A 13895-nucleotide genomic window follows, 5' to 3' on the forward strand; every position below is an offset into this window, starting at 1 on the left:
CAGGCTGAAATAGTGTCTTAGGAATGCATTGGTGATTTGTTTTGACATATTTTTGAGAAAAATAAGCAGCCTACCCAGAATGCTATTCATGTTTTGGGTTGAGTGATTGCATGAGCACAGTCATCATGGTGACCTATTTTAGGCTTCCTTTTAAAAGGCTGAACATGAATAAGAGCAGTCAGCTTAGTGAATGTATGAAATACCACATGTGAAATGATTGATGGATTGTTTCTCTAATCGTTTTCTTTAATGGCAATTTTCTTTCTTTCTTACATTTCCTCCCTACCTTAATTTTTCCTCTCTCTATCTCTATACTCTCTCTCTCTCTCTCTCTCTCTTACTCTGCCTCTATATGTCTTGGTCTCTCTCCCCCATCTTTATCCCACACCTATTGCTCTTCCTTTTTTCCCCTTTCCTTATTCCCCCTTTCTTGTCATCCCTTCTCTGTCTACACCCCCCCTCTCTCTCGCTCTCTCTCTCTCTCGCACTCTCTCTCTCTCTCTCTCTCTCTCTCTCTCTCTCTCTCTCTCTCTCTCTCTCTCTCCCCCTCTCCCCATCAGGAGCTGAGTAATGGACTCTTTGTTCAGCAGTGAGCTGAGTCTCCTGGGCAGTGTGGAGGGTTTGCGGGAGGACGGCTGTGGGATGGGCTGGTCCAGCTCGCCGCTCTCTGAAGACATGTACCCCACATCGCACTTCGCCCTGGCTGCCGCCTACCACGACATCAAGACCCGGCTGGCCAGCTTGGAGCGCGAGAACATCAGCATCAAGCACAAGCTCAGGAATTACGAGGTCAAGGTGAGAATGTTACACAACTTAGCCAAAAGTGACCGTTAACAGGAATCATTTGGGAATCCTGCTTGGAGAGCTGATGTCTCTGTAGAGAGATGCTTTAAGTTTTAGGCCCCTTAAAGCCCTCAGATGATGTCGTCTATGACATATACAGTATGTGGGTTGTAATAAAAGCTTGTTAGAGGTGCAGTCAGCAATTTGTACGCAATTTCAAGTCCATTACATTTTTTTGTCACATTCAGCAATCATCTCCTCACCATCTGCCCATTCCTCACTAGCTGCCCATTCCGTGAGTACACTGTTAAAAAAAAAAAAGATCTCTGTAGGCAGCCCAGGCACTGAAAACTGGAAACAAACTAAGTGGGGGCAGCCTGTCCCCCAAACAAAAATGAAACCTGTGTGGAGTTTCTCTGGGAATACTGAAGGGAGGGGTGACCTACCTCTCTGGTGTGTTTGGCCTTTGGTTAAAATATAATGTACATTGTCTTGGACAAAAATGTCTGCTAATAATTTAAAATATAACTATAAACATAAGCAAATGCGACCTCCTAAGCAATTGCTGACTGCACCTTTAAGCCTAGAGAATTTGTTGTTGTTAAGAAAGGGTTTTTATAGAGGAGCTGTAAGATTACCTTTTTCACCTTGAATGTCAGAAATCAATTTGTGACACTTCTAAATTTGACTCTGGTTTTATTTTTACTCTGACCTCTCCTTCACTTCATCCCCTCATCTCTCTCTAGCCCTCCTTTTCTCAGATAGACTCACCTGACCTCGCCCTCTTCTCTCCTTCCTTCTCTTCTTGTTCTTTTTTGTTCTCTTTCTCTTCTCCTCCCTTCTTGATCTATTTCTCTTCTCTTCTTTCTTATATTCTCCTTTAGTTCCCACTCCAACAAATCCTCTTAGTCCTAGTCTATGTTTTCTTTCCCCTTAAGATTATAATTTACATTTTATTTGCTATGAAAAGACCACATATCATTACATACCCCATCAATCTCTCTCTCTCTCTGTCTGTCTGTCTGTCTCTCTCTTTCCTTTCTCCCCTTGTAGTTCCCCATGATCAGTGAGTTTGGGGAGGAGCGGAGCCCCTGTTGCTCCTGTGAGCCCAAAGAGTCCAGCCTCATGATGAGTGATAGCAGCAGCCTGCAGCAGAAAATCAACTCCCTCACACAGGAGGTAACCGCCACTGAAACACAACTTCAACTCCCTCACAAAAAAGTGACTGCCACTGAAGCACAACTTCAACTCCCTCACATAGGGGGTAACTCCCATTCAAACACAACTTGAACTCCCTCACACAGGAAGTAACTGCCAATCAAACATAACTTCAAACTCCCTCGCATAGGGGGTAACTGCCATTCAAACACAACCTCAACTTCCTCACATAGGGGGTAACTGTCACTCAAACACAACCTCAACTTCCTCACAAAGGGGGTAACTGCCACTGAAGCACAACTTCAACTCCCTCATACAGGAAGTTCTGCCACTTAAACCCAACTTCAACTCCCTCACATAGGGGGTAACTGCCACTCAACCACAACATGAACTCCTTTACACAGGAGGTAACTGGCTGTCACCTCCCTAAAAAGTGACTGCCACTGAAGCACAACTTCAACTCCCTCACATAGGGGGTAACTCCCATTCAAACACAACTTGAACTCCCTCACACAGGAAGTAACTGCCAATCAAACATAACTTCAAACTCCCTCGCATAGGGGGTAACTGTCACTCAAACACAACTTCAACGCCCTCACATAGGGGGTAACTGCCACTGAAGCACAGCTTCAACTCCCTCACAAAGGGGGTAACTGCCACTGAAGCACAACTTCAACTCCCTCATACAGGAAGTTCTGCCACTTAAACCCAACTTCAACTCCCTCACATAGGGGGTAACTGCCACTCAACCATAACATGAACTCCTTTACACAGGAGGTAACTGGCTGTCACCTCCCAAACACAAGACATTTGACCCACTATTACAAAAAATAACTTCCCCAACACAGATAATATGGTAATTCACACAGGTTTATTTTGTGTCAGATATTTTCTGTCTACACTTGCCATGTGTTTTTGTCAATAGATACCTTTTAAAATCACCCCTCTTCTCTAGCCTGACATGTGTGCCTTTCCTCTCTCTGTGGTTTAAGCTTCAGAAGAGCAAGGAGCGGGAGGAGAGGCTGGAGGATGTCATCCAGGCGTATGAGAAGATCCACCTGGAAAAGAGCAACGTGCAAAGGGACCTGGACAAGATGGTGAGGCACAGCTCCTCCTACTGGACTCTCACAACACTTTTGAGATGTCAGAGGTCACATGCAACATAGTCTAGAGAGGACTACACCTGGATTCAGGGGAAAATAGGGCGGGGGGAATGTCTCTGGGATTTGGAACAAAGCTTTTTTCAATAGCCAATCGCGGAGAGGTGGCAGACTTTATTAGTATGCACATGTACTGTGTTTCATGAAAATACTGCTGACAGCGGACTAACAACCAAAACGATGGAGTTTAGTTTGCTTTTGTAGCCATCTCTGGTTAGCCTTTTATAACTTCTGCAGAGGTTTAAAGCAAATGTTGTTACGAACTTCAGTTTCTTCAAAAATCGACTCTAAACATGCTTCAATTACGTTTGTATCGGCAGCCATTTCGCACTGATTTCAGTAGGAACATTTGCCCAAGAACACAACAGAAGTGAGATCAGTGGGCGTCTCTGAAAGTAGCTGTTTTCCAGTTGTGAAGATTTTGGCCCAGAAGTTCGTTCAGCATGATGCGAGCTTCTAGGTACTCAGATTACATGCAACACAACATGCTGATGCCAATGTCACCTGGCCTCTTTTCAAGTCTCAGGAATGAAGTGTTGCCAGACGTGGTGACAAATCCATCACTTCCCACAGAGAGATATGTTGTGCTCACACCTGTCAAAGATCTTTCTACAGTATGCATCATTTACTTAACCTGCCATGTGAATTTAAATCTACTGTAGTTTAGTATTTATCAGAGTATTATATTAGTAGTTATGTTATCAGAGACAAAAACTTCATAATCCATCCATGATGTCTTTTAATCTTTGGCATAATACTCCATAACGATGTATGTGATGACTACTACATGTCGAGGATTATTATAGATGAATAATCCATTGTCACCCCTTATAAAAGGACCGTTCTCATGGCCAGATGTTAGCAAAAAAAATCTTTTTTTACTAACAGTATTCACATAACCTTTAAAAACATATGCATACTGTATAATCAACCCTAACTATCCAAATTAAACACATTTCAACTGATCCACAAAGGAAACAGTCTGTATTATTCATGCACTGGGCTCCAGAGTCGTGTATTATTTATCCTCTGTTCTCTCCTCAGGCCTGGTTTTGTGATTTGTCTGGGCTACAGTGATGTTCAAGTTTAGCTACTGACACATGTAAATAACAATACTGCTGCCAATTATAAATCAGTTCATGTATTGTGTGTGTTTGCATCTATATTTTTGATTAGCTAAAGGAAACCTGTATATGTGTGCGTATGTGTGTGTGTGTGTGTGTGTGTGTGTGTGTGTGTGTGTGTGTGTGTGTGTGTGTGTGTCTGTGGACATGTGCGTCTGTCTGTTTGTGTGTGTGTGTGTGTGTGTGTATGTGTGTCTGTGTACATGTGTGCCTGTCTGTTTGTGTGTGTGTGTGTGTCTCTGGGTCTGTTTGTTTCTGTGTGTGTGTGTGTGTGTGTGTGTGTGTGTGAGTGAGTTTGAGTGTGTGTGTGTGCATGTGTGTGTGTGTATGTGTGTGTGTGTGCATGTGTGGTGTGTGTATGTATAGACCTCTCTGGCGGAGCAGCATGTGGAGCGTATCCACGGTCTGGAGGCGGCCCTAAGACAGAGGGACGACTCGCTGCAGAAGCTCGGCTCCCGTGTGCGCAGCGGCAAAGACTCTCCACAGACACAGCCGCATGTGCGCGCCAAAGACATGCACCACCTACAGCTGCACACCAGCCTGGACGTGCCTCATGGTCAGTGGAAGCACACTCACACATGGCTACACACACACACACACACACACACACACACACACACACACACACACACACACACACACCACACACACACACACACACACGCACACTAACACACACATGCACACACACACACACACAAAAACACACATGCACATGCACACACACGCACACACACACACACACACACTTATGCAGAAAAAACTTGCAGAAACACACACACACACACACACACACACACACACACACACACACACACACACAGCCTACAGTCACAGCAGCAGCTGCATACCAAAGTCAGACAATACCTACAGCTACACAGCAGCGCAGATATACTGTAAGTGGTAATGTTACCAGAGCACTCTGGACACAGGCCCTCGCTAGTAGATTAGCCTGTGCATGCTCACTGACATTGCAGCTGCTCTAACCAGGAGGCAGAAGCAACACTCAAGGTTAATTAAGTCATCACACCTCTCTTGACTGCCCCGGTATGAAACAGCAAACACCCCAGTGTGCTGTTCTCACCCTTAATCCTCTGCAAGTGGGACTTGAGTGGGACTTGCTTTGGTTGAGTGAGAAAAGCTAATTCACACGTTTGCTATGACTAAGCCCCTGCAACTTCAAATGACTATTCCTGTATGGTATGCACACTGTTAGTATCTCTGTCCCATGCATGAATTTCTTTGTTTCTCTCCCTCTCTCTCTCTTTCTGTCACTCTCTTTACTTGTGTCATTATTGCTATATCTACCTATGTATCTGAGCTGTATATATATATATATATATATATATATATGAAGAGTTTGGTTGGTTGGCTATATCTCCATTTTTGAAAACAATAAGTCATGTTATTATTTAACTGTCAATCATTGACAGTTAAATAATAACATGACTTATTGTTTTCAAAAATGGAGATATAGCCAACCAACCAAACTCTTCATATATATATATATATATATATATATATATATATATATATATACAGCTCAGATACATAGGTAGATATAGTATCATGTTATTATTTAACTGTCAATCAATCAATAATATTGATTGATTGACAGTTAAATAATAACATGACTTATTGTTTTCAAAAATGGAGATATAGCCAACCAACCAAACTCTTCATATCAATAAAATTGCAGTTGTGTTGTTTTGATTGAGTGAAGATAAGTGTAGTAACAATAACCCAATTACAGTTCCACTAAAATTACTTGGAGAACAAAATGTAAAAAAAAAAAGATTTATGAAAATTCATTAAAATGGAGGATATAGCGTTTTGGAACTAAACTCTTCATATCTTATAATAACTGTTATGATATCTATCTATGTATCTATGCGTCTAATAATAGATTATTAATAATAATCAAATTATAAATAATTATACTTTTTTGTGTGTATGGTTGTATCTTGTATTTCTGATTCTTTATTGACTTCTGTTTGCCACAGAGTGCCGTGGGCCGACTCTGCAGAGCTCCCGCAGCCTGGACGCTCTGTCTGACCTTAAAGTGCAGAGGCTGGAGGCGGAGCTAGAGGGGGCCAGGCACGAGGCCCAGGGGGCGTGTCAGAGGGAAGAGGAGCTGAAGGCGGAGCTAGAGCGGCTTCAGGAAGAGATCCGGCAACTACAGAGTCAGAGACAGGTCAGCCAACACCAGGGGCCTCATTTATAAAACGTTCTTACGCACAGATTTGATCTTAGACGGTGCGTACGCTCAAATCCATGTCAACGCTCAGATTTATAAAAACCGTCTTTGACGTGGAAAAGTGCTTATCTCCACGTCAGGTTCAAACTTGACGTACGACCATTTCCTTGTGGTAATGCCGGGGTACTGCAAGTAATCTGAGGTCTAAGTGCGATCAAAATTCCAAGACCAACGATCATGTCTTTCTTTGCCATATGCATTAACAATATCAGAAGACGTTTTTGGACGCAGCTTAATGTTTCATGGTTTAGCATAAAACTGCTAATGAGAACTATAGCCCACTTAAGAAAGTGAAAAAACGTATAGTTTACTTATTTCATAATATCTATAAAAAAAAACACAAAGACCTACGATAGAATGATTGAAACATTTATACAGGTGATCTAGTATATTTAGTGTTCTCACCAATCTAATATTGAACATAAAATGTACAATTGCCCTCGTTTAGGAGAGGAAAAGTACATTTGTGCCAGGGATGTAGTGGTAAAATAAGAGGTGGGTGAACTATGAATTAAGCAATCTCGGTGAGGTGGACTGCGCCAAGCGGTATCGGATTTTTTAATAAGGCATTTAGAACACGTTTGATAATGGTGGAGGTTATTGTACAGTATTGGGAATATAGGATAGTATTGGATAATACAGTTTTGAATGTTAAAAGTGAATAAAGGTGGATAAACTCTAATAAGAGGTGGGTAGGCCTAAACTCTATTTCTGACATTTCAGAGGTGGACCGTGGATAAACTGCGTTTACTCGCGTTTACCCTCCACTACATCCTAATTTGCGTTCATAGGCCTATTCCCAGCTTCGTAAAAGAAAGGTAATATTTGAATGTAAGCTATACAGTGTAGGCTATAGATATACTATATCATATATAGCCTACACAACCAAGGGACGGAAGTTATCTTCTGAAAGCAAGGCATCTTCATATTTAGTGTTGCGTCGGAGTTGCATATAGAGGTGCAGAGCGCGCACCTGTTTGCTTTTTTTTGACTGGCAGTGCCCAAGATCAGATGACAGTACGTGAGTTGAATAATGTAGGCTAGAATATAAAGGTAGGCCTAAAGCAACAATAAAGGACAATGTTTAAGCCATTGGACATTATTTAAAGAAAACGATAGCAAAGATATGCAGAATGAATGAATAATGACTGGCGAACTAGGCTACTTTTTCAGCAAAACATAGCCTATCCTAAAAGAAACGTTAAGCCTACATGACATATCACGCTTAATTTAGTCCTCTGTTTTGTAGACTAAATCAGCATATTACCATGGGTCATATTGGAAACGTACAGTAGCCTACTGTACCATAACATACAGGAATATACTGTAGGCCTAGGTCTTTCCTTCATAAGGTAGGCCTACCCAATTTTTTTTCTACAAAGTAGGCCTAAACATAGGCTACTAAATGTTGATTATTCACATTACTGCAAGCAAAAGGAATGAAAGCGAGCCGAGGACAATGGACATGGATGCATACGATGTCTTTCCAGAAAGCTTTGCTGTAAAAAACATAATTAGTTAAGCTATTTGAACTGACGCATATAGGCTAGTTAACATCAGATGGCATAGGCTAGGCCTATACAATGTTTTCAATATATAATTTTACATAGGCTACAGCTTTTAGGCCATTGATTTCATTAAAACATATGCTAATGATATTGATGAAGGGGGGTTTACAAGGCAGAGACCTAAAACCATCCGGCTGCGCACAAGTTGACATTCATTTGTGATTTATAATGGGCACATGGGCACAAAACGAACGTACGCACAAAAAAACGTGCGTACGCCACCCTTCCAGGGGCTGGAGGTTGCCTTAAATTATGTGGGTGGGGGGTACTTCCTCTCTCTCTCCAGCTCAGTATAATACTTCCATCGCAGTCACCACCAAGCGTAGAAAAGGTTTTTTGGGTTATTTTCAAAGAGAAACTCTGAAGGAATCACACAATCTCCCCACAAAGGGATATTGGGTGTGCCTTTGCAATGTACACAGGTGTTGAATCACACACACCCACACACACACTTGCACACTTTAGCTTGATTAATAGGTTGTATCAGCGATTGCAGGCCCAAAAAAGGCCCAACAATAAATGATCACATTCATCTAATCTGTCCTAACGATCCGCTAGCTGCCCACCCTGTAAGCAGGCTGTCACACAAAAACAATTGCGAACAACAAGTGTTGCCAACCACTCAAAAGCAAAATAAAGTGTTCCAACCAATAACCGACGAGATGCGCATTTAGGAGAGTTTCAATTGCATGGGAGGGAGGGGGAGGGAGTAGCGAGCTAGCTCTCTGTTTTGTTTGAACATCAACAGAAGTGACGTTACCCCGCCATCGCTGATACAACCTTTAAACAAAATATAAATGGAGAAATATTCACTAATTAAAGTTTGCTTGTCCCTCAGGAAATGCCAACGACCTGTGAACACTGTGATGTAGAGTGGATCAAGAAAGCAGGAGATGAACAGTGAGTTATGGTCCTAAAATGTAGGGTCCTACTCCTGATAATCATAACCCTCATGTTAAATGTCTTGTAGCCTGAAGAAGAGGATGTTACTCCTAATAACCATAACCCTGATGATATATGTCCTGTGGAATTCTGTGACATATTTTGTGTTTCAGTTTTAGAATACAGCATTGATTTGTTACCTTGTGTTGCTTTTCTTTCATTTTTTTTCATTTCCAACTACAGGCCTTTCCAACTGTATTTCGATGCCTTTTAGCTGTGTTTGTGTGTTAGTGGTTGGAGTAGTTAGTGGTTGTTTTTAGTGCTAGTCACAAAATAAGCTTAATTGTAGCATTCTTACATCATGTGTTATTAGTGTAATAATGGGAAAAAAACAACAACTTAGATTGTGCTATTCACTGCCTTGCCTTTCAGTGAATGCTCTTATGCAGCCATAAATACCATATGAGCAACCACCATTAAAGGCCATTGTGGTTTGGCTAAGTAAATGTTTGCCCCACTGAAAGGGCATCCCCAATGCTGAAATGATGCTTTCCAAGCCCAGTGAAAGTGCTTCATTAGTTTGATTGGTGAGAGGCTCGAGCCTCAGGCTTTTTACAGTTTCAGTAAATCATTGAGAACAATTGATTCTCTCGTGCAGGATCCATCTGCAATTAACAGTGTTTCACATTCAGTGAATGGAACATAGAGGGCACTTAGACGAGAAGACCCAGCAATTTGTTATCAAATGCAGTGATGGGAGAGCTCTCTTTTTTTAGTCTGCTATCTCCCTATTCTCTCTCTCTCTCTTGTTCTCTTTTTCATCAGTTTTGTCATCTCTTTGAACTTTCTTGGAATCTATAATTTTATGGTAATGATTTTTTTCTTCTTCTCCTCATCTCTGTATCCTATGGTTCTTCCTCTCTCTCTACCTCTATCATCTCTCTTTATCTCCCGAATCCTTTGTTGATTAACTTTATTTGGTCTCTCTGCTTCAATCTTTCTCTCTTATTCTGTTTCTTTCTCTTCTCTCTGTCTATTTCACTCATTCTCTTTCTGCCTATCTCTCTGATCTTTTCTCATCTCTCATTTCTTCATCTTCCCTCTGTCTATCTTTCTAATTCTCTCTTTCTCATTTTGACTCTTTCCTACTCTCTCTCCTTTTCTCTCTCTTTCATCCTCTCTCCCTCCCTCCCTCTCTGTCTCTGTCTCTCAGAGTGAATCTGGCTCTGGCCTACACTGAGCTCACTGAGGAGCTGGGCCGAGTTCGCTCTCTGGCTGCCAAACAGAGTGAGATCTTTAGGCAAACTGCCCAAGAACAGCAAAGCCCAGGTCTGTTGGTGAATAAAGATAACTCTCTCTCTCTCTCACACACACACACACATACACACACACACACACACACACACACACACATACAGTTACACTAACACAGTAACACTAACACTCTAAGTATCTCTCTCTCTCTTTCTCACACACACACACACACACACATACACACACACACACACACACACACATACAGTTACACTAACACTCTCAGTATCTCTGTCTCTCTCTCTCTCTCTCTCTCTCTCACACACACACACACACACACACACACACACAGTCATACCAACTCACTCACCATCTCCACATAGACACAGAAGTCCAAGTACTTTTGCTTGCATTCTTTGCAAGAATTTTAATAAGTAATCATTTAGCTGCTCTATTACAATAAGATAATCATCATCATAATCTGATTATTATCACAATAATTAATTGATCATAAGAATATTTAAGTATGTGAATTACTATGACATATGATGTATGACGCATGATAAATATGGGGGTGTCTTATTGACGCAGAGATGACTACGGCAGGATTTCCATTATAGACGCAGTGCTTTAATCAGATCAGTTATTAATGAATCACTCGCAGTTGCAAAGTTATCTCAGCAGGAAGCGGGTAGAAATAGCAGTATGAGTCACTGTTTCTCCCCCGGCCCCTAAGGCATCGCAGCCTCAGATACCCCTCATCATATTGCTTCTATAATGAACCTCATCCACATACTGTACCCCCATTACCTAAAGTAGTTAAAGTTCTTCAAAAATACCCCATAATCTTATCTACCCCCTCTAAATACCCCTATCGTTACCTGCAAACCAGATCACCTCTGCAGTTATATTACATTCCCCAAAGTCCTCCCGCCATAGTCCTAAAGCCTTGCTATCTCTTAGTGCAGTGTTGTAATGTTAGATGTTTTGCTCTCTCTCTCTCTGCACAGTCTTGCGTCACTCTCCTGCATCCCAGCGCTGCTCGCCCTCGTCCCAGCGGCCGTCCCCCTCCCCCGACCGCTTGCGCCCCTCACCCCCCATCTCCCCCACGGCGGGCCCCGCCTCCTACACCAGCCGCCCGCCCACCAGCCGGCTGCGCGAGCGCTTCCAGGGTCGTCGTAGCTACTCCGAGATGTCCGACCCCTCGTCTCACGGCCGCCCGCCCAGCCACGCCCGCCTGCTGTGCGACCCAGTGTCCACCCTCCCCAAGCCGCACGTCATGGGCGGGGCGGGGGGTTACCAGCGGCTGCCCAGGGCATCTCTGGCCGGTACCAGGCCCGCGTCCGCCCACGGGGGCAGCCTTGGCGGCGGCATGGGGGGCAGTCTGGGGGGCAGCCCGGCGCGTCACCACCGCGGCCTGGAGCTGGATCTGGAGCTGGCGTTCCCGCTGATGGAGATGCGGCACCTGTGCCGCCTGGAGGACCCCTCCGTGGTGGCCTCGCTGGCGCCCGCGCCGCTGGTCACACCGCCGCAGTCCTCGGACGAGGAGGAGGACTGGCACTGCCCATCGCCCGTGCACAGCCCACCGAGAACGCTGGGCGCTGTCCTGCCCCCGTGCCCGCCATTCCCCGCGCCGGAGGGACCCAGCACCCTCACCTGCCACCTGCAGGGGCATCTCCTTGCCGACCATGCCCAGTCATGGCCCTCCATCAATGTGAGTGATGTGATGTTAGAGGATTTCACATTTGAAGCAGTAGTGTCCACCCTCAAAGCTGATCATTTTTTAGGCATTTAAGTAGAAATCCTCACTTAAACTCTAAATGCAATTTTGGTGTGTTTATCACACCCATGTTTAAAATTGATTCAGAGATCAAGTCTTTCCCTTCAGAGGAAACTCTTTAATAGATCTTGGGGATGTGGTGTGCCATCAATTGGTTCTTAGCGGAGAAATGGTCCAATGTAGAACATTTTAAAGAGCACCAATTATGATTTTATGCCACAGATGAAAGTGTCCTAAACTAACTACATTCCCACTGGGCCAGATTTGTACCAGGAGGCTTGCTGTGTGGTTGTGTGACTAATCCCTGTGTGTGTGCGTATGTGTGTGTGCATGTGTGCGTGTATGTCCTGCAGCTGTGGATGGAGACGGAGGAGAACAGAGCCCGCAGCTGCCCGCTGTGCCAGCTGACTTTCCCCACCGACTACCCGGATGATGCGCTCATCAAACACATCGACACACACCTGGAGAACAGCAAGATCTGAGCTGTGCCAAACACTGCCCCTTGTGGCCACAGTGGTAATAGCAGCACAGCTGGCCAGGCCAGGAATGGAAAGGACAGTCTTTGGGAATGAGGCCCAGGTTGTTCTTCCTTTCTAAGCAACTGTACAGTGTTCTCTCCTCCCCAACTGTCCCACTGGTATACCTAAGCCATATTTTAAACCCTGATATTTTACTCTCCTGCCAGGGCACTCTGCTGATGAGAGGGGAGTGATCCTCAAAGGTGATTTAGCTTAATAGCTTGATAATGCATTTCTAACTACATTGTTTTTTTGTAATATTTCTTCCTGTCACTGGGAAAGACATGACATGACATGACGAGAGAGAGAGAGAGTGAAAGAGAAAGTCTTAACTGCACTGAGGATGTTGGAGAATAGGGTTCAGACTGAGGCCAAATTCTGGACACTGAAATCCAGAGAATCCATTACCGTATTTTAATGGCTATGACTACAGCATGGACACGCTCTTTGGCAAGCTTTGACACCAAGCTGCCAAAAAGTTTTCTGTTTGTAACAGCTCGGTAGCGTGATCAGAACTGTGATATTTTCTTCTCAGTCTACCAATATAAGCTGACGAAGGGCTCAAATCACTCTTACTAGAATCTGTAAACTCTTGGAATTAACAGTCTTGGCACTAATTTTATATGGGAATTGTTGTCAGCACATTTGCTGTGTTTGTAGTGTCTGCACTGGAGAGGTTCAATTCAGGTGAACAGAGACAGTTGGAAACGACTCTCTTCTGACGGCTTTTGAGGGCTTCTAAGGCCTTGATCAACACCAGGCCTACATTAGGTGAAACTATTGACGCCGTCTTCAGTCTTTGTACTATGGAAAGGGCACAGCGCAAGTGATTTCTAGCTTAAAATACCTCGTATCAATATCCCATCTGACAGCCATGTTGGATTTTATTTTTGTGTACATAAGGCCCTTTAAGACTTATTCCATTCCCCCTAGTGGAAACTATTAGGCATTTTTTAAGCCATGCAAAACAAGACTTGTTCATGTTTCTTGGTTACTTTATCATAATAATAATAATAATAATAATAATAATAATAATAATAAAATAGAAATAAATCATGCAAGTGTATCTGTTTAAAATACATCACAAAATGGATATGGCATTGCAGGAAAATCTTTAGTTTTTACAAGTATAGCAATTTGAGCAGTCGTGCAAACAGTGTTATCTAGTGGTAAAGAAAAAAACCCAGAGGTCCTAAAAAGCACTTGGCAAAAATACCATAGACCATAAACATAAATCTTGAAAAACACTTGAAGTAAAACACAACTGTGATGCACAAAAAGAGGTCAGAAAAGACAATGTCAGAATCAACCACCAGGTGACGCTTTTCGAAATACAGACAAATACAGCCACTGAAATAAGGGGACATAGCAGTGTAGTACTGCAAAAGCATTTGACCTTGACAGTGTGCTC

The 13895-nt window shown here is 43.2% G+C and overlaps 1 protein-coding gene across 3 annotated transcripts in view; it reads left to right on the forward strand.

Annotated features, from left to right (window-relative positions):
• The window catches only part of LOC121706213 (TANK-binding kinase 1-binding protein 1-like), a 19489-nt gene extending 6037 nt beyond the window's left edge, over positions 1–13452 (forward strand). The window contains exons 2-10 of one of the 3 annotated variants that reach the window (XM_042087746.1): positions 561–789; positions 1837–1962; positions 2934–3038; positions 4592–4781; positions 6229–6419; positions 8889–8950; positions 10146–10261; positions 11197–11900; positions 12320–13452. In XM_042087746.1, the coding sequence (XP_041943680.1) occupies positions 571–789; positions 1837–1962; positions 2934–3038; positions 4592–4781; positions 6229–6419; positions 8889–8950; positions 10146–10261; positions 11197–11900; positions 12320–12448 (1842 nt within the window). In that variant the 5' untranslated portion in view covers positions 561–570 and the 3' untranslated portion in view covers positions 12449–13452. Of the gene's footprint in view, positions 1–560; positions 796–1529; positions 1963–2933; positions 3039–4591; positions 4782–6228; positions 6420–8888; positions 8951–10145; positions 10262–11196; positions 11901–12319 lie in introns of those variants that run through there. The other 2 variants (XM_042087745.1, XM_042087747.1) reach the window with 2 other exon arrangements.
• Positions 13453–13895: the final 443 nt, after the last annotated feature.

Source organism: Alosa sapidissima, chromosome 3, assembly GCF_018492685.1.
Source record: "Alosa sapidissima isolate fAloSap1 chromosome 3, fAloSap1.pri, whole genome shotgun sequence".
NCBI classification, from domain to species: Eukaryota; Metazoa; Chordata; class Actinopteri; order Clupeiformes; family Clupeidae; genus Alosa; species Alosa sapidissima.